At 54.4% G+C, this 18,042-nt stretch overlaps 3 protein-coding genes across 4 annotated transcripts; all 3 read left to right on the forward strand.

The window, feature by feature from the left end:
* The first annotated feature begins 662 nt into the window (after positions 1–662).
* On the forward strand, positions 663–4,164 carry VAMP8 (vesicle associated membrane protein 8). 2 transcript variants are annotated; one of them, XM_032652017.1, is made up of 3 exons: positions 663–937; positions 2,273–2,431; positions 3,707–4,164. In XM_032652017.1, exons 1-3 carry the CDS (start codon positions 935–937, stop codon positions 3,845–3,847), a joined length of 303 nt encoding a protein of 100 aa, XP_032507908.1. In that variant the 5' UTR covers positions 663–934; the 3' UTR covers positions 3,848–4,164. The 2 variants fall into 2 exon arrangements, with proteins under 2 accessions (XP_032507908.1, XP_032507907.1); XM_032652016.1 differs by lacking the exon at positions 663–937 and adding an exon at positions 1,558–1,632.
* Positions 4,165–6,457: 2,293 nt separating this feature from the next.
* Positions 6,458–17,787, forward strand: VAMP5 (vesicle associated membrane protein 5). Its single transcript, XM_032652018.1, has 8 exons — positions 6,458–6,549; positions 12,457–12,594; positions 13,069–14,862; positions 15,223–15,362; positions 16,694–16,824; positions 17,008–17,117; positions 17,301–17,375; positions 17,644–17,787. Exons 1-3 carry the CDS (start codon positions 6,547–6,549, stop codon positions 13,276–13,278), a joined length of 351 nt encoding a protein of 116 aa, XP_032507909.1. The 5' UTR covers positions 6,458–6,546; the 3' UTR covers positions 13,279–14,862; positions 15,223–15,362; positions 16,694–16,824; positions 17,008–17,117; positions 17,301–17,375; positions 17,644–17,787.
* On the forward strand, positions 13,873–17,786 carry RNF181 (ring finger protein 181). The gene is made up of 6 exons (XM_032652015.1): positions 13,873–15,362; positions 15,459–15,609; positions 16,694–16,824; positions 17,008–17,117; positions 17,301–17,375; positions 17,644–17,786. Exons 2-6 carry the CDS (start codon positions 15,524–15,526, stop codon positions 17,701–17,703), a joined length of 462 nt encoding a protein of 153 aa, XP_032507906.1. The 5' UTR covers positions 13,873–15,362; positions 15,459–15,523; the 3' UTR covers positions 17,704–17,786.
* Positions 17,788–18,042: the final 255 nt, after the last annotated feature.

Below are 18,042 nucleotides of genomic sequence, written 5' to 3' on the forward strand. Positions count from 1 at the left end.
ATGACCCTTTCTGATGGGGCTCACCAACCGACGTGGTGGCCTCGGAAGGGACGTGCAGGATTGTTGAACTCTGGAAGGAAAGGAGGGTTGGTGAGCCATCATTCCCTGATTTGAGCAGTGGGCAGCCCTTTGTTCCAGGCATTGTACTAGGCACATGGCATGTGCTATCCTTTTACTCCTCACCACCACCCTATGAGGTAAGCATCAGCGCTTGCAAAACCCAGGCAGGTGAAGAGGTTCACTCAGGGTGTGCAGCTTTCCGACATCAGAGCCCGGGATTACAGCATTCCAGACTTTGGGGGTTTCAATGCTTTCTGCAATAAGACGGACATGGGAACAAGGGTTGTCGAGCAAGAAATGTTCATATCTGTGTTCTGTTTCCATGCGAACAAGGTCTGGCAGGGTGCTTAGGGTTGATTTCAGTCTCTAAGAATTGGGGGTGAGATACTCAGCACATAAAAAAAGGAGATGGGGGACTTCCCCGGCGGTCCAGTGGTTAAGTCTCCGCTCTTCCACTGCAGGGGCCACGGGTTCCATCCCTGGTCAGGGAACTAAGATCCCCGGCATGACGCGTGGTGCAGCCAAAAAAATAATAGAAATAAAAAAAGGAGACGGCTGCCCTTTCTATATCAGGAAACCTAGGAGGACTGCTTGATCTTTCTTTACTTGTTCCTGACAAGTTAGAAGAAATGTGGTGCCGGGGAGCCCTGTCGCTTTAAGCCTAAGCCCTGGTTTCCCAGGAGACTTGGGTGGGCGGTGGAGAGTGCCCGCCTACCTGGGGAACCTGAGCGAGGTGTGGCCGGAGAGGCTCTGGATGCGAGGTGGGCGGGGGCAGGCTGAAAGTTGGACAAGCAGGAAGTGAACCGACGGCTGCCCGAGAGGAAACAGACTAAGCGAGAGTCCTGCTGCCGACAGGCCCGAGCCGCTCGGAAACATGGTGAGAGAGCGGGAAACTAAGAAGGGGCTGATTTCACGAGCAACCAGAGGGGGCTGGGGGCTGGGGATCAAGAAAGGAAAGCTGGTGGCAAAATCTGAGGGCTGGGCCGGCGCTGACTGTGACCTCTCTTCTTGACAGCTGGGCTGCAAATAGGTCTGAGCTGCCTGGGCGGGTGTTCCTGCTCTTCTCTGCCCCCTCCCTCCCCTGAGCCCTGAGCTGGCCTGGAGTGGAGCTTCGGTGGGAGTGTGAGATCCTAATTCATCTCCTCCTCCAGCCCTCCGGCCTTTGGCCTTCGGGTGTTGTGACATTCCTGGGCAGTGCCTCTGCTGTTCCCAGCGCAGATTCCAGCCCAGCGGCAGGAATCCCGCTCTGCCTCTCACTTTATCCCTGTACAGAAACCCAAAGAATTTGTCTCTCCGTCGAGTCCAAGGAATCTGCCCCCTCTCCATAAACATGAGGAAGAGAGCTGATGATTTGTAAAAAAAAAAAAAAAAAAGACAGAAGTTGGTTCTCTGTGATAATCTAGTTTGGACCCACGCCCCTGGCTTGTGTCTGGAAGTCTAGTGGGTCAGGGAGGGAGGAGCTTAGTAGTGTTTTTCCCTCCCTGTTCAAAAACCTTATCAGAAAGCCTGAGGATGAGGCATCAGCCAGGGAGCACTTGCCCTCCATTTCCCCCAACACCCAGGCTGCTGTTTGTATGTTTCATACTTGCTTAAGTAGGCAATGGCGTGGTGCCTGCGCGAGGTGCTTAGTGGTGGGGAAAGCAGAAGTTTGTGGCCCAACGGCTGTCTCTCATGGGGCCTTGTGAGGGACTTGGAGCCTGGTTGCCATGGCTCAGGCTGCCCAGGAGGCCGGAGCAGCTCTCCAGCTGCTGTCTTGAAGAGAGGGCGGGTTAGGCTAGGGGAGGGTGGTCTGCGGGGGGAGGGGCACAGGCATTTTTAATGAGGACCGGTGGGATCTGGGAATTCACAGGTAATGGTGGGGCTGTGCCTTGTGAGGTGCTGGCTCAGCAGTCTCCTCTGACCCTCTCCGAGGAACAAGGAAGCAGTGGAGAGGGCTTTGGGGGTATGCTTCTTGTCGTCTCACGTGCCCTGAGAACCCACAAAGAAGTTGGATCCAGTCTGTCTCCTAGCATGGCTCTCACCATCTGGGGCTTAAAAATGCATTTGTTTTTGATTACACGAGTGCTACAAGGAAAACATTCTCTTTGCAAACAGTTCAAGCATTACAAAAAGCTAAGTCCACCTTAGGCCTCCCTCTCCTCCGGCCTCTGAGGCTGAGTCTCAGTCCCTCCGGCACTCACTCGGCCTAATTAACCCCTGTGTGGCTGCCCAGGAGGAGGCCAGTGGTGGTGGAGGAGATGACCGTGTGCGAAACCTGCAGAGTGAAGTGGAGGGAGTAAAGAACATTATGACCCAGAATGTGGAGCGGATCCTGGCCCGGGGAGAAAACTTGGATCATCTCCGTAACAAGACAGAGGATCTGGAAGCCACAGTGAGATGATGGGGAGCCCAGTGGGGGCCAGGGGAAGAGGGGGGAGGAGGATTATTGGGGGCTTGAGGCTTGGTGGTCTTGGTGGCAGAACGATCAGGAGGGAAGTCTGCCTTTTTACCTGTGTTGGGAATTGATGTGAGCTGAATCCCCACTTCTGATTCTGCTCTACTCCACTGATTGGTACTGGGGTCCAGGGAATGGGTTCAAGGACTGGGGCTGGGGATTGGGGGGTGGACCCATGGAGACATTTTGTGAGACTGATGGATGGCTCAGTCAGCCTGTGCTGTCTTAGGCTTCTCTCCTATGAAATCGACTTTCACTTTGAAGGCTGCCCTTGACAGTCATTTGGACCGGGCCTCCCCAGGACAAAAATATTGGCTCCAGAAAATCCTCTTAGGGCCTTTGGCCTTCCCCAGGAGTTATTAGGCAGGGGGTGGAAAACTGTTAGAGTTTTGCTGAGCCAGCTTTAAAAAGAAGCTGGGAAGAGGAGTAAAGTCTTTGATCCCAGGGTCCTCTGTTGGCTGAAGGCTGGAATAATATCTCCCACACATCTTGCTAGATCTCATTCTTCTCTCCCTCCAGCCAGAGGCTGAAGCCAGCTGCTCAGGGAGGGAGTAACTCTAAAGTTCAACAGAGGGCTGGAGACTTAAGATTCCATGTCCACGGAGAGAGACTGGCCACGGCTTTCTGAGTCCTGTGTGTAATCTTGAGCACAGCTCATTTGACTCCCTGGGACTTAGTGTTTCTTTCCACAGCCCAGGCTGGGAAGCATGGCCCGGGGAAACAATTTCTACAATTCAAGTTGGGAGAGGAAGAGCATTTTTCCTCAGTTCCAACCCCTGGACTGCCCTGGCCCCTCCTCCAGCTTCAGCGGTCCTCATGTGGCCAGAAGTTATGGAACCAGGGAGATGTGTCCACCTGGAGCCTGCACCCCTCAGCCCCAGTGTCTGCCCTCCCAAGGGTGGGTTGTGCTGCCAGTGTCGCAACCCTGGGCGTGGGCATGCGTCAGAGGCCCCTCAGTGTGCATGGCAGTGCGGGGGTAAGAAGAGAAGGGGGCAGGCAGGGGACCAGAGGGAGCCCAAGGATTCTAAATTTGAATTGGTTCACCAGATGGTTGTGAAGGTACATTTGTCAAGGTTTGAGGACAGGACTATTTTATTTAGCAGTCTGTTGCCTCAACGTAGCACTTATATGTTTAGATGTATGGCGTGGGGGTCTCGGTATGCTCATCCCAGTGGCAGGAGGCACTGGGTGATTCTGCGTTATTCCCAACAGTCCGAGCACTTCAAGACCACATCGCAGAAGGTGGCTCGGAAGTTCTGGTGGAAGAATGTGAAGATGATCGTCCTCATCTGCGTGATTGTTTTTATCATCGTCCTCTTCATCGTGCTCTTTGCCACGGGTGCCATCCCTTAAGTAACTTAGGGAACCCCTCCCACCCTGCCCTCTTCTTGGGTGGCAGCCTTCCATAGTGGGTGCCAAGAGGCGCCCTCTCTCCTGTCCTTCTCCACAGGGAATGCTGCTCCGTCCTCCCGCCCCTCATTCTGGGGCCCCTCTACCACACTGTCTGACCCAGGGAGCACCTTGGTCCCCAGAAGGAGAGAGCTGGACTGTGGCTGTGTTTCAGGGGTCCTCAGAGTTGGTTGGAGAGACCCAGAAGGGCCAGCACATGGCTGGGAAACTGATGGAACTGAGGGTGGCCAGTGGGCAATAAAGACCTTTCAGTATCCCTATGCATGTGAGGTACTTTCTCCCTTTCCATTTTGCCTTTGGCCCTTCCATTTCTTTTCTCCCCAAGGACGCCCTCTGGCAGAGATCCTCCCTTTGGAGGCCCAAGCTGTTGGAGGAGTGGAGAGCATATGTTTGGAGAAGAAAGATGGAAACTCCCTGTCTTTCTTTATCTCCCCTTGTTCCATCATTGTCACTGGTCTCAAGAACAGGAATTTTCTGGAGGTCTTGGCATATGGAAAATTCAAAACCTTCCCAGCATTTTAGGGTCGTATGTAAGACTTTTAAGTGTCCCCTCTGGGACTTGCCATTTCCTTTATTAGTTTTCTGCTGGAAGTGTTAGCCGAGACATGAAGCCTACCTGGGCAGAGCATTTAGGAATCTGGTTAAGGGCCTCCCACCCCTCCCATCATTGCCATTTCTCTTTGGTGGACCTGCTGTAGTCTTAGAGTGAGGGGGTTAGAGGAACTGAACTGCTTTTCCTTCTCTTGTGGTTCTGCGAGTTCTATTTGTCTTTTGTCTGCCCCTGTCCTTCTGGAACTTAGCAGGGCCTCTGGGTCTCAGCTGTCCTGAGCGGGTGAGCATCTCTCACCCGTGTCTCGTGGCTGGGCACAGTCAGTGTCACAGGACAGGGCCTATGGCCTTCCTTCCCCTCCATGGACAATGGACCTCTCTGTCTTTGGGCCTCCCTCCTCTCCACCAGGTTCCACCATCGTTGTCACTCTTTCCAGTGCCCAGTGCGCCTTGGTTTGGGGGAAGGGTTTATGTCATCTCTGTCCCTATTTCCCCCATAGGCTTTCCAGAATTGAAAAGAACCTGATTCGGGGAGGGAATCTGGAAGGGGTGGGGTTGGGAAACAGGACTGGGGACTAGTACTGGCAAGTCAGGTTCTAGAATCATGCTCCAGGGACTTCCCTGGCGGTCCAGTGGTTAAGACTCCACACTTCCAATGCAGGGGGCGTGGGTTTGATCCCTGGTTGGGGAATTAGGATCCCACATGCCGCGCAGTGCAGCCAAAAAAAAAAAAAAAAATAGAACCATGCCCCGAAAACTAGGAAGGGAGGAAAGCACAGAAGAGACCCTGGGGGCAGACTTTGTCAGGACCCTGTCCATCCTCTCTCTTCTCAGTCCACTCCTGGACTCGAGGTCCAAGCAACTGGGGTGATTGGGACCTAGTCTGTCCAGGCTGGGGGTGGGGTCTGTGCTCACATGGGGCTCAACGTGGGAGAGGGAAGCCCCCAACCCCCTTCCTCAAGAGGGGCCACCTTTGAGATGTTGGGATGGTATGTGGTGGGATAGAGAACAGGTGGCTGCAGCAGTGAAAGGGCAGGCTGAGGATGGATAGACTCAGCTCAGGAAGGCTCTGGACAGGTTAGACACACCAGCCTCCCTCATCCTCCAGCTGAGGAAGGGGGTCATATCAGGACAGGGCTGCACTTGCCCACGTGGTGAAGGGGAAAGAAAGAAAAAGCTAGAGCTAGTACCTTCTCCATGGGGGTCTGTTTTCTCTTTTTTGGGGGGAGGTACGCGGGCCTCTCACTGTCGGGGCCTCTCCCGTTGCGGAGCACAGGCTCCGGACGCGCAGGCTCAACGGCCATGGCTCACGGGCCCAGCCGCTCCGTGGCATGGGGGATCTTCCCGGACCGGGGCACGAACCCGTGTCCCCTGCATCGGCAGGTGGACTCTCAACCACTGTGCCACCAGGGAAGCCCTGTTTTCTCTTTTAATTGAGGTGAAATTCGCAAAACATACAACTGACCGTTTTAAAATGTACCCTCCAGTGGCAGGTAGTGCACTCATGATATTTATTGTGAATAAACTTTATTTAGTTTCAAAACTTTGGCGTGGTCGGTTTTTGGTTATGGGTGAGTTGCACTCACCAAGGTGGCAAAGACCCTGTCCAGCTGTTCACTGCGTTTCCTGCGCCTAGCACAGTGCAGGACAATGGCGCTTCTACAGGTGCTTGTTGAATGAATAAATGATCCTCCCCAGATCAACCCGGTCTACCTGAGCTGGGATGCAATTCCAGAGAGGATTCCCTGAGCCCGTTCCAGAACCCACTCCACTGGGACCATTTCATAGACTGGGGTCCCGAGCTGTAGACCAGGCACCACGCTGATTGGAAGGAGGCCCCACTTCACCAGGCTGGGGAGTCATCCCGAGCCGGGCGCCGGCGGCCCGGGGAGAGGTGCCGAACCGGGACCCCGGGAGCCATCGCCGGCCGCTCCGATTTGACTGATTTGACTAGGTTTCGGTCGCCGCTCCCAGAAGGCTCGCCCCCCGCCCCCGCCAGGCAGGCCCCGCCCCGCCCTCCGCTTCCTCCCAGATCCCTGGCACTGCGGCCGCTCGGGCAGAGGAGCCGGAGCGGCGAGGCAGCGGCGGCGGCGATGGTGAGGGCCCGGGGCCGGGGCAGAGGGCGAGCGTGGAGGGGTGCGAGGCGGGAGTCCGAAGTCCAAGGGGTGGAGGCGTCCTTCGGGACGGCGCCCGGAAGCAGGACCGGGGCCGGACCCTCAGCTCGTCGCGCGCATCGCGGGAGGAAACGGGCGGCGTGCGAGGGTCCCGACTGCCCAGCGCCGAGTGAGCTGGACTCCGGCTTCCCACTTGCCGGGGCCAAGCGGTTACGAGCACCAGCTTCGGAGTCAGACTCCGGGCTGAGATCCTGGTGGTGGCCACTTACCCGCTCTGTGACCCCGGGCAAGTCACTTAGCTTCCCTGAGCCTCTTTTTCCGCATCGTGAAGTGGGGTCAGCGATACCCGCCTCGCTGGGTGAGAGGAGGTACAATGGCAGAGACCTGCCTGGCCCTCAGAACCTGCTCCTGAGAAGTGGTGGGTAATATGGTGACCTCTTCAGCCCTTCCTGGTGCTGTGAGGACACAAGTCTGGCCCAGGGGTTGGAAACCTGAGCCGATGGGGTGGTAGAAGCCAGTCCTGTGGTAGGGTGTTGGAGGGCAAACTCCTTCCCCTGGGGACAGAGTAAGTAAGATGTTTACTATAAAAGTTCCACTGAAGTTATCAGAGTGTGGCATAGCCTGACTCCCTTCTAAGCCATACCTAGGGACACAATCTTGAGTTGAGTCATCCCCCACTCCTGCTGTAGACTCTGGCCTCTGTCTCCACTTGTCATTTCCAGGCAAAAGTGTCAGGAGCAGTTGGTGCCAGTCGCTTCTCCGCTCCCCTGGAACTCCTGGGAAGTCGTGCCCGGCAGGAAGCAGGCTTGGTGCTTTAAGATTCTGCCATGGAGGGACTTTCCTGGGGATCCAGTGGTTAAAACTCTGCCCTCCCAATGCAGGGGGCGCAGATTCGATCCTTGGTCAGGGAACTAAGATCCCACATGGCACTGCCAAAAAGAAAAAAAAAAAAAAAAAGATACTGCCATTAAAAAAAAAAAAGATTCCGCCATGGAGAAGGCAGCAGAGGTGTGATGGATGTGGATGTGGCCTGGCTGGGGGTCGAGATGCCTGGATGGCCTCATCTCCAGGGAACTGGAGGCAGGAAGAGGAAGCGGGGCAGGAAGGTAGCACTGAACTCTAAGGCCAGGCCAGGAAACTGAGGGAGGCCCAGGGAATGGGACGGAGCCCAGAGCCCACTTCCCAGCGTGCAGAGCAAGGAATCAGGCAGGGTTAGGATGGGCTTGCGGCTGGGCCTTAGCACTTGGTGAGAAGAGGAAACTCTTGAAATGAAGGCTGAGGCTGTGGTAATTTACTGGGGGTTACTGGGAAACTCTGGGACTCTCACAGGTTCATCTGAGGCAAATAGTGGATCTGAGCCTGGGGACTGATCGCTCTCTCCCAACCATCTCCTAGCCCCTTCCCTCTGTTTTTTCTCTTATTCCTGCCCCTTTGTCCACCCCCAGCACTTTCCCTTCCTTCTTCCCATCCGCCTTCCCTACCTGGTCCTTCTTGCTTTCCCTTCTTTTCTCCTCTTTTCTGATTCATTCAGTTAACAAGTGTTTCTTGGGCATTTCCTTTGTGTCAGTCATGGTGACTGGTATAGGGGATAGAGTAGGAACAAAATAGTGATGGGAAAGATAAAAATTGAATGGGTAATGAACTCATTCATCCTGTAGATGGTCCTCACTCATGCTCTGTGCAAAGAATTTGGGTTTTGAGCCACAGGCCTCCCTCATATGCACACAAGCTGAGTTGGCAGCATCAAACTGGGTGAGTCTTTAGCCAGCCAGCTAAAGCATTTGACCTCCCTTTACCCGCATCCAGTTTAACACAGGGGTTAAGAATGTGATCCTTGGAGACTAAGTTTATTCAACTCCCAGATCTTCTACTCACTGGCTCCGTGACCTTGGATGGGTGATTTAACGCCTCTGAGCCTCAGTTTCGTATAAAACTGGGGTGAGAGTACTTTCCTCAGTGGGTTGTTATGAGGCTTAAATGAGATAAAGTGAACAAAGAGCTAGCGGCACAGTTCTCAGCTCAGAATATGTGCTCATTGAGTGGGAGCTATTATTACTGTCAGGAGGTAAAACCTCCTCAGCAGCCTGTAGCGCCTGATGGAAATAAAATAGATATAGGTTATCAAAGGCCCATGTCAAGTTTTATATTTAGGTTAGAAACGATTAAGTGCACAAAGTGGCAACAGGGAAGAGCTTGCTTGGCTGTGTATTTTGTAAAAATGTTTAAGAGGTTTTATTGACCACAGGTGTGCTTCCTGGGATCTGACAGCTAAAAAAAAAAAACCTAGGGAAACTTGGGCTACCACAATAATAGCTATTATTTATTGAGCATTTAGTATGTGTCAGGACTTGTGCTAAGCACTTTATTTATAACATGCCACATGCCTTAGCTAATGTTATGGGAGATATTATTGTCACCACTGTAGATGAGGAAGCAGAGGGGTCAGAAAGGTCATATCCCCAGTCTTTAGTCACTCAGCTGGTGAGTGGCAGAGGCAGGATTTGAAGGAACCCAGGGCTGTAATGCAGAGCCCGGCTCTTAGGCTCTGAGCTCAGGCGAGCGCTGACCCAGGAAGGAGGTGATGCACCAGGTCGCTGCCCGGGTCCCTCTGAAGATGGCAACAGTGACAGCTGGGATAGGGTTTCGTAGGCGCTAATCAGGAAAGAGGGGAGACAGGAGAGTTTGGACAGGGAGGTTTTTAAGAGCTTTCTTTTCAGAGGAACCAGCTGTATTTGGCCTGGAAAAACCCGAGGAGAGATTTGAGAACTGAAGGAGGGATATTCTGCACACCGGGTAACAGTCTGTCGATTTCCTGTGTAACTACCATCCTCCGTCTGCCAACAATGCTGCCCCTACCCAAGCTCGGAAGTGCCTCTCACCCTCCCTTCCTCTCTCACCCACCCTTCCTCTCTTGCCCTCCGTTCCTCCCGGCCCCCCAGCCTGGGAACCTCTCCACATACCCTTGCTGATAGCGTTTCTACATGCCTTCTGGTGGCCTCTGGCCTGAGTTATCTCACTTTCGTTCATGCCAGTCTACCACCAACAGAGAAAGTCTCCTGAAGCCCCTCCAGGCTCAGAAACCTACATAAGCTCTTGATCCATCCCTCCCTCCATGGAAGCTTCCTCATCTTGACTTTTACCCTCTGCCAGATCCGTCACTGTCCAGAGTGTGTCTCTGTGTGCCTGTGGCAGTAGTCTCCACCACATGCCCCCCCCCCCCCCCCCGCCCATCCCTGGTCCATCTTGGTTCTCAGAAATCACCTGTCTGTGGGCGGCTCAACACTCGCTATTTGTATCTCATGGGGTGAACTCATTACTCTTCTCTAACTGTATCAAACACACTTCTTTCCCCCAGCCTATAGCGATCTTTTCAAGAACCGGCCCAACTCATTCAGAAAATATTTTCCACGCATCCACGGTGTGCCAGGCGCTATGCTGAGTTCTATGTGGCAGGATGCAGCGTGGCCGTCCTCCGGTCTCTTACCTCCTTCCACACCCCGCAGTTCTTTATTTGAATCACCGTGCCAGCAGAGACCCGTGCATACAGTGTCCTTTTTCTTCTGGTTGAGGGGGGCCAAGGAGGGCTAGAGACTTGAGCCTCAGGCCTCTGTGTTCCCTGGAGCGAATGTGTTCTTTTAGGCCTGGGCCCATCTGGGCTCCAGACAGGCCTGGTTTCTCAGTGGGGGAAGGAGGCTACAGCTTGCAGTGGGAGGCACAGCCAGCTCTCCTGAAGAATGTGACCCAACATCACCCCATGTTGGAGAATAAGATGACAACAGCTGTAGCATTTAGATTAGAAAAAAATGATATGTAACATCCCACCAGTCTCTAGCAGTGATTCTCCTTTTTTTTTTTTTTTTTTCTTTGTGGTATGTGGGCCTCTCACTGTTGTGGCCTCTCCCGTTGCGGAGCACAGGCTCTGGACGCGCAGGCTCAGTGGCCATGGCTCATGGGCCCAGCCGCTCCGCGGCATGTGGGATCTTCCCAGACCGGGGCACGAACCCGTGTCCCCCGCATTGGCAGGCGGACTCTGAACCACTGCGCCACCAGGGAAGCCCTGATTCTCATTTTTGAATCTTGGTCCATTCCCAGGTTTTTGCCTTGGACTATTTGAATGTGAGAGACTCCAAGTAATGGAGACTTGTTGAATAATTTAGTCATAATAATAGTGGTGATGGTGGTTGACTCAGGAAAACTCAAGAGATGAGTACAACTTCCCTGCTTTCTTCATAATGCTTCCTTGTTCCCCAGCTACTGCTTCCCCCAGCCCATGAGTGTACCGCTCTGTCGTGGTTTGCTTTCCCCCTCTCAAAATGGGTTGCTTTTCTAGCTCATGAGTAAATATTGACCTACTTGGGTTTCAGATGCCTGCCCCTGAAACTCCTGCTGGGCTAGATAAACACACTGGGATAACAAACTTGAGAATGACAGTTGCATTGGGATAAGTTATAATGCAATTGGCTCACTCATTGAGTCCTTGAAGATGGTCAGCATTGTGCTGGCCTCCTGGGCCTCCAGGCTGGTGGCAGACAAAGGCAGGGCACTGGCCCCTGCCCTCCCCCTGGGAGCTTGTGGTCCAGTTCGGGAGATAGGATTCATATACTGGGAATGCTTGGAGGTTACATGCAAGGCAGCTGCAGGGATCCTGAACGGGGATTCTTGACTGAGTAGGAGGTGGCCCTCCGTGACCACCAGATCCCTTCACTTTCTCTGGTTTTAAGTGGGATTCAGTCAAGTGCCAAAATGTCTTGCCGCATACAATGGGCAATATAGTCTGGCAGGAAAGGGAGCCTGGCCCATGCTCTGTGGGGAGGAGATGAGAACAGGGTTGGGCTCTGGGGGACAGGGCTGGGGGAGGGAGTTCCTGTGGTTTGTTAGTCCCCTGGGATTCATCTCCCGACGTGTCCCTGGACCTCCAGCTCTCACCAGGGCCTCCTGCCCTGGGTCTCTCCCAGTTGCATGTATCCAAAGCCCAGCTTCTTTCTTGCTTGTGATCCATGTGTTCTTCCTCTTCCTGGCCTCTCCCCCAGCTTGGACCCTGCATCTCCCTTCCCAGTCCTCTGAAATGAGCTGGGTTCTTTTGTCAGGTGAGGCTGCTGCCCAGGCTGGGAAATCCAAGAGCTGGTCCCTCCTGTGTGAGTTGGATCCCAGTGAAGATCCTGGCTAGCTGGAAAGCTGCAGGCCAGAGGCCAGGAAGGCCGAGGCTCCCAGGCAGACAGAAAGTGAATCGACTTTGAGCATTGATGTGGGAGCAGGGTCAGGCCAGGAGGCAGAACTGGCTTGACCAGTCAGAGGCTGGAGGAGGGAGGGGAGTGAAATCTGATCTCAGTTTGTGTGTGTGTGTGTGTGTGTGTTTGTGTGTCTGTGGGGTTAGGCAGAGGCTATAACGTGTGGTGATCCAAAATTTTCTGTCTAGCTCAGTAGGCTGGATCTCCTCCCTGTCTGGCTCTGGCCAAGTAGCTTGGTTCTGTGTTCTTTGCTGCCTCCTTAGGCCAGTGGGAAGCCACAGGGGTAGGTTGAGGCCATCCTAGAGCAGGTGAGCCAAGTGTCTGCTTTGTGGGAGGGTGGGTCCTGGGAAGGTCCCATCCTCAGGCATCTTAGAGGAAGCGAAGATGCTGGAAGTCAAGGCTGACCTAGGACCTGCCTTGATGGGCAAGGGGAGGAGCCAAAGGTGAGCCGTACACACCCAAGAGGCCAGCCCTTCCCTCTGCACATATCAGACCCTTACATGAAAGGCGCTGTTCCCCTTACTCATACACACACACACACACACACACACACACACACACACGCGCTTGCCCAGTGGGGCAAGGAGGCCGCTAGGTCTCAGGACCAGATGAGGGCCAGGCAGGGGCCTCATGTAGCCCTGACCTTGGGCTTGGTGTCCAGGCAGGGAAAGAGTTGGAGCGGTGCCAGCGGCAGGCGGATGAGGTGACAGAAATCATGCTCAACAACTTCGACAAGGTCCTGGAGCGCGACGGGAAGCTGGCGGAGCTGGAACAGCGTTCAGACCAACTCCTGGACATGGTGTGAGGCCTGGAGAAGCAGGGAGGGGGAGGGAGAGGCTAGGAGGGGCCCTCAGAGGGAGCTCTCAGGCTGTGCTCAGGGTCTCCCGGCTGGCTGTTGGTAGGGCCTGAGGCTCACCCAAGGGCCAGTGTGGGGGACTGTGGGTTTCTTGAAGCATCCCTAGCCTAGCTATGCAATGGGTGGGGAGGTCTCATGAAGTCCGAAGGCCTTGGTTTGAAGCTGTGGATCTCCCTAAAGGTTGAAGACTGGCATTGTTAACTGGGGGTGAGCCTGTAGGCCTGTGAGTCAAGGGCTACACCAGTGTGGGAGACCAGGAGTCAGGCTGGGAGGGTCCTGAGAAAGGGAGAAAGGGAGCTGACAGGTTGAGGAGGCTGCGGGAGGAGACTAGGCCTTGTCGGGGCTGGGTTGGAAGGAGCTGGTCCAGGGCTCTGGGGAAACCACTAACTCCTACCCTGTGTCTGGGGGTGTCCACAGAGCTCCGCCTTCAGCAAGACAACCAAGACTCTGGCCCAGAGGAAGCGCTGGGAGAATGTCCGTTGCCGGATCTACTTGGGGCTGGTAGTAGGCGGTGGTCTGCTCATCCTCCTGATTGTGTTGTTGGCCATGTTTCTCCCACAAAGCAGCAAGGGCAGCAGTGCCCCACAGGCCCAGGGTGCCGGTGCTGCCTCAGGGCCTGGGGAATGACACAGCTGGGCCTGGAAAAGAGGCCGAATAGCCACACTGGTCGGTTGTGGTCTTCAGAGAACCCTGGAGTTTGCTCCCTTCTGAGCCACCCCAGTGAGCGTGGAAGGGCAGCAGCAATTTGTGCACCTTTGTTACTTCCTATTACACCAGAGACTGGCCCTTGAGGGCAACCTGCTGCGCTGGCCATGCCGGGGCAGCCCCACCTGGAGCTTAGTAAAAGCTGCTGTTGGGTTAAAAGCTGCTGTTTGGTTAAAAACTGGTGTATGTGTGTATGTGTGTGTTTGAAGGTCTTCAGATTGGTTCATCCTGCCCTGCCTCCACCCCTGGGGCTGCTTGGAAAACAGAAAGTCCCAAAGGACTCCAGCCTTGGGAGATGGCCCTTCTCCCTTCTCAACTTGATCCAACCCTACAGACAGATCCTTCTGGGGTGCATGTGTAAAGACACAACAGCCCCCAAACCAGACCCTTCAACCAGTGCCCTCCAAGTCTGTTTCCCTGAGAATGAAATCTGTTATTTTTCTGAGTCTTGGGATGTTCAGAGGACCCATGGGACTCCAGATAGGATGACAAAGAGGAAAGCACTTCCAGATCTTTATATCACAAGGCTCTCACCTTCAGAGAGACGTTTCCCCTTGAGCACCTCTGCTCCAATTTCTCCCTCAAGCTTTACATCAGCTCACAGGTGGGGTAGGTGGCAGGAAAGGGAAAGGGCTTCCTTCTGTGGTGCTGTAATGCAGAGTTTGCCCTGTGGGAAAGAATTGGGGCTTTTCAAAGGGCCAGGGAGGCAGTGCCTTCAGGGCACCAAGTAAGATGGTTGGGTAAAGGCTGGGGAAGAAGGAAAGGCCCTACCAAGACCTGGGAAACAGGGCAGCCACTGCCTGAACTCCTTAACTGCATGTCAAACTCAAGAGTGGGTGGGAAGGGGAATTCAGGGTCAAGTGTGCAACAGAAACAGTTCCTTGTTAGGTGGAGTGAGGGCTACTGACGGAGAAGCACGAACAAACCATCGAGTTGTGTGGAGCTGTACCCGCACAGAGCGTGTTACTTTCGCTAGGCTCACCACCATCTGCCTTTCCCGGGGAAGATGGAGGCAAGCACCCGGTGCTGTACTTAGGTGTGCAACACTACTAAGAGGCCCTGTGAATGTGGACTTGGGTTTTACATATGTAACAAGGGATAATGATACTAGTTCCCAGGATGACCCTGAGGAGTATTTATACCCTATGTACAATATCTCTCAATGTAATGGTTCTAGATGCCAACTAAATGCTAACTATTATCCAAATCATTCAGTGCAGTTATTCTCAACCTTGCCTCACATCAGAATCACCGGTAGAGCTTATTTAAAAAATACCACTCCCAGGCCTAGATCAGTTAAATCAGAATCTTTGAGGCTAGGTATCAGACACGTTTTTTTTTGTTTTTTTCCCTAAAGCTGCAACCCCTCCTCTTCTTCTCTCTCCAGGAGATTCATGGGTAGCCAGGGATGCAAACCACTTGTTCAGTTCAAGCCACTGGTTTTACAGAAGCTGGGGGAGAAGTTGAGCAATGGGCTAAAGGTCACACAGATAGTTCCATGAGCTGGTAAGGCCCTAGATTCCCCTGCAGGGATCGTCCTCCTCTCGGTCGGGGAGGCTGTCCCACCCTTTATTATTGTGCCTAACACAGAAGAAATGAGCAGGGAATTTTTGTTTGTTTTGCGGGAGTCGTGGAGGAGTGAAGCGCCAAGCCCTGAACTAATTAGAGTGCAGAAGTGCCCGGCGAGGCCGCGACAGAGCAGCGGGAAGCGTCCTGACACCAGGCCTCCCTAGGCTCGCAGAACCATGATCCCTGGGCCAGGGCCTCCCTCCCTCTCTGAGAGACCTCTGACATCTGTCCTGCCGAGACTCTCTGAGCCGCAGAGCGGATGGAGGACCCCTACAGCCCAGACCCTTGGTTTTTCAGGGCTCTAGGGACGCGATCCACACGTCCCTCCCACGAACCTACTCTAGGCTGGGACTGCAAGACGAACATTTTCTGACCAGCCCCGGCCCCTGCCATTGGTTTCAGCCTTTGGTCACCTGACTTAATCGAGCCAATGAAAGGTGAGAAAATTAATACTTCCGCTTTCCCTGAGGCGAAAGAGCCACTGTGCCCGCCTTTCGGATGCTATGATTGGTCACCCTCCCTCAACTCGCCAGTTTATTGGCCAGCACCGCGAGGCTGAGGTGCAGCGGGGTCCGAGGGCTGTGTCAGGCCCGCTGCCATGGCGTCTTATTTCGATGAACACGACTGCGAGCCGTTGCAGTCCGAGCAGGATGCCCGAACCAACATGCTGCTGGAGCTCGCAAGGTGGGTGCGCGGGGCTGGGAGGTAGGGCTCACGCAGCAGGTTACTGGGCTGAAGCTGGCTGGAGAAGGCGGATTATCTGGGGCAGTGGATTCAGAGGAGGACGGATAAATAATCTGGAGAGTTAGTTCTATAGTGGGATAAGGGGGAAGTCGATAATTTGGATCGTCCTTGGAGGGGCCCGGGCCAAGGGGGTTCTGGAAAAGACGAGCTGGCGAGTCGGGGGAGTCGGGGCCGCAGGGCAGTGGGCTCTAGGAGGTTCTGGAATAGGCGGGTCATGGGGGCGGGGTAGGGGCCGTGTGGCTGTGAGTAGGCATATTCGTTAGGAACTCCAAGCATGGAAGCCACACTGCCACTTGGAATCTGGCTTTACCAGGTCATTCCTGCGTGGCCTGGGTAACTTCTCTGAGCTGTTGTCTCATGTGTAAAATAGGAATAAACAGCCTGCGTGCTTGGGGTTGTCTGATGGCAGCTGTAAGCCATTTCCCGCTGTGCTTTTTACGTAGTGAGCACTACTGAGGGGTAGCTATTAGTACTAGTAGCTGGGCAGAGTACTTATCTGTTAATGCTTAGTGGACTGCGGGGGCAATGAGAAAGTATGGGTTTTTTTGTTTTTTGTGTTTTGGCTATGCTGGGTCTTCGTTGCTTCACACGGGCTTTCGTCGCACCGCAACGAAGAGTAGCGAGCGTGGGCTACTCTTCGTTGCGGTGCGCGGGCTTCTCATTGCGGTGGCGTCTCTTGTTGCAGAGCATGGGCTCTAGGCGCAAGGGCTTCAGTAGTTGCAGCACGCGGGCTCAGTAGTTGCGGCACGTGCGCTTACTAGTTGCAGCACGCGGGCTCTAGAGCGCACAGACTTCAGTAGTTGTGGCACACAGGCTCAGTAGTTGCAGCTCGTGGGCTCTAGAGCACGGGCTCAGTAGTTGTGGTGCACGGGCTTAGTTCCCCTTTAGCATGTGGGATCTTCCTGGACCAGGGATCAAACCCGTGTCCCCTGCATTGGCAGGTGGATTCTTAATCACTGGACCACCAGGGAAGCCCCAAAAGTATGATTTTTCTTTGGTTCTGACCTTGGATTCTTCTTCCCAGGTCCCTTTTCAATAGGATGGACTTCGAAGACTTGGGGTTGGTAGTAGATTGGGATCACCACCTGCCTCCACCTGCTGCCAAGACTGCAGTTGAGAACCTCCCCAGGACAGTCATCAGGGGCTCTCAGGCTGGTGAGAACACTAATTCTTTCCACTATTTGGGTCAGGTCTGCCAGACCCACCCCCTCTGGAAGCCAGACTGTGGTCTGGCTCTTCAGTTTTCCAGGCCAGGCTGGGGCAAGAAGTGTCCTTCAGGAATGGGAGCTGGGAGGTAGGGCCTATAGCAGCTCTCCTGATTAGCACTCCCTCCTCAAGAGCTCAAGTGCCCCGTGTGTCTTTTGGAATTTGAGGAGGAGGAGACTGCCATTGAGCTGCCTTGCCATCACCTCTTCCACTCCAACTGCATTCTGCCCTGGCTGAGCAAGGTACTGCTTCCTTTTTCCCAGCCCTCACCCTGCCCTGGGCCCAGTTCTCAAGCCGCTTTCTGTTTATGGACCACTGGGGGGATCAGAGACGGGAGAGGGATAGGGGTGGGATTTGGGAGCTGGAGACGGTTTTTAGCTTATCAAGACCAGACCTGGGCTCGTACACTGCACTGCTTTTCCCAGACAAATTCCTGCCCCCTGTGCCGCCACGAGCTGCCCACTGACGATGACACTTATGAGGAGTATAGACGAGATAAGGTAGGGGGCTGGGTAAGTGGAGTGGGTGGTGACGGGGCTCCCTGAGTCCGTCCTTGATGCTCTCGTTCCCCACCTCAGCAAGCCTGAGTGGGCCTCATGGTCCCTGACTCTGGCGGCCTTCCCAGTGATTTTAGTGAGGGGCAAGGGCCTTGGCATCGCAGGTGCCCAGGGCCTGAGAACAGTGAGCCAGTCCCACGGTGGCTGCCCTGTCCCTTCACCCACAGGCCTTGGGGTACGGCCCCTGCCCAGTGCACCCTCTTTCCTTCAGGCTCGCAAGCAGCAGCAGAAGCACCGACTCGAGAACCTCCATGGAGCCATGTACACATGAGGTGGCTGGGACGGCACACCAGTCCTCCTCCACAACACCTTCCTCTTCTGCCTCGGATTCTCATTAAAAGTTTCTTTACCCATCCTGCCGCTCCATTGCTCACAGGCCTGGGCAGGGACTCTGTACCCTCCAGTGGGTCTCTACTGCTATGGGGGAAGGTGGTCCTGAACCGTAGAAGGTACCAGGCTGCGTATCCCTCTCTGCCAAGCCTGCTGGCCTCAGGGCAGTAGGGCCCAGGTCAAGAACTTGGCCACCAACCAGACCAGCCAGGGCTTCGGCCTCTGTGTCTGCGGTTGGAAAGCAAAATGTGTCAGGGTCTGGCAGCCAGTAGTTACTTAA

The sequence above is a fragment of the Phocoena sinus genome, chromosome 13, assembly GCF_008692025.1.
Source record: "Phocoena sinus isolate mPhoSin1 chromosome 13, mPhoSin1.pri, whole genome shotgun sequence".
Taxonomy (NCBI): domain Eukaryota; kingdom Metazoa; phylum Chordata; class Mammalia; order Artiodactyla; family Phocoenidae; genus Phocoena; species Phocoena sinus.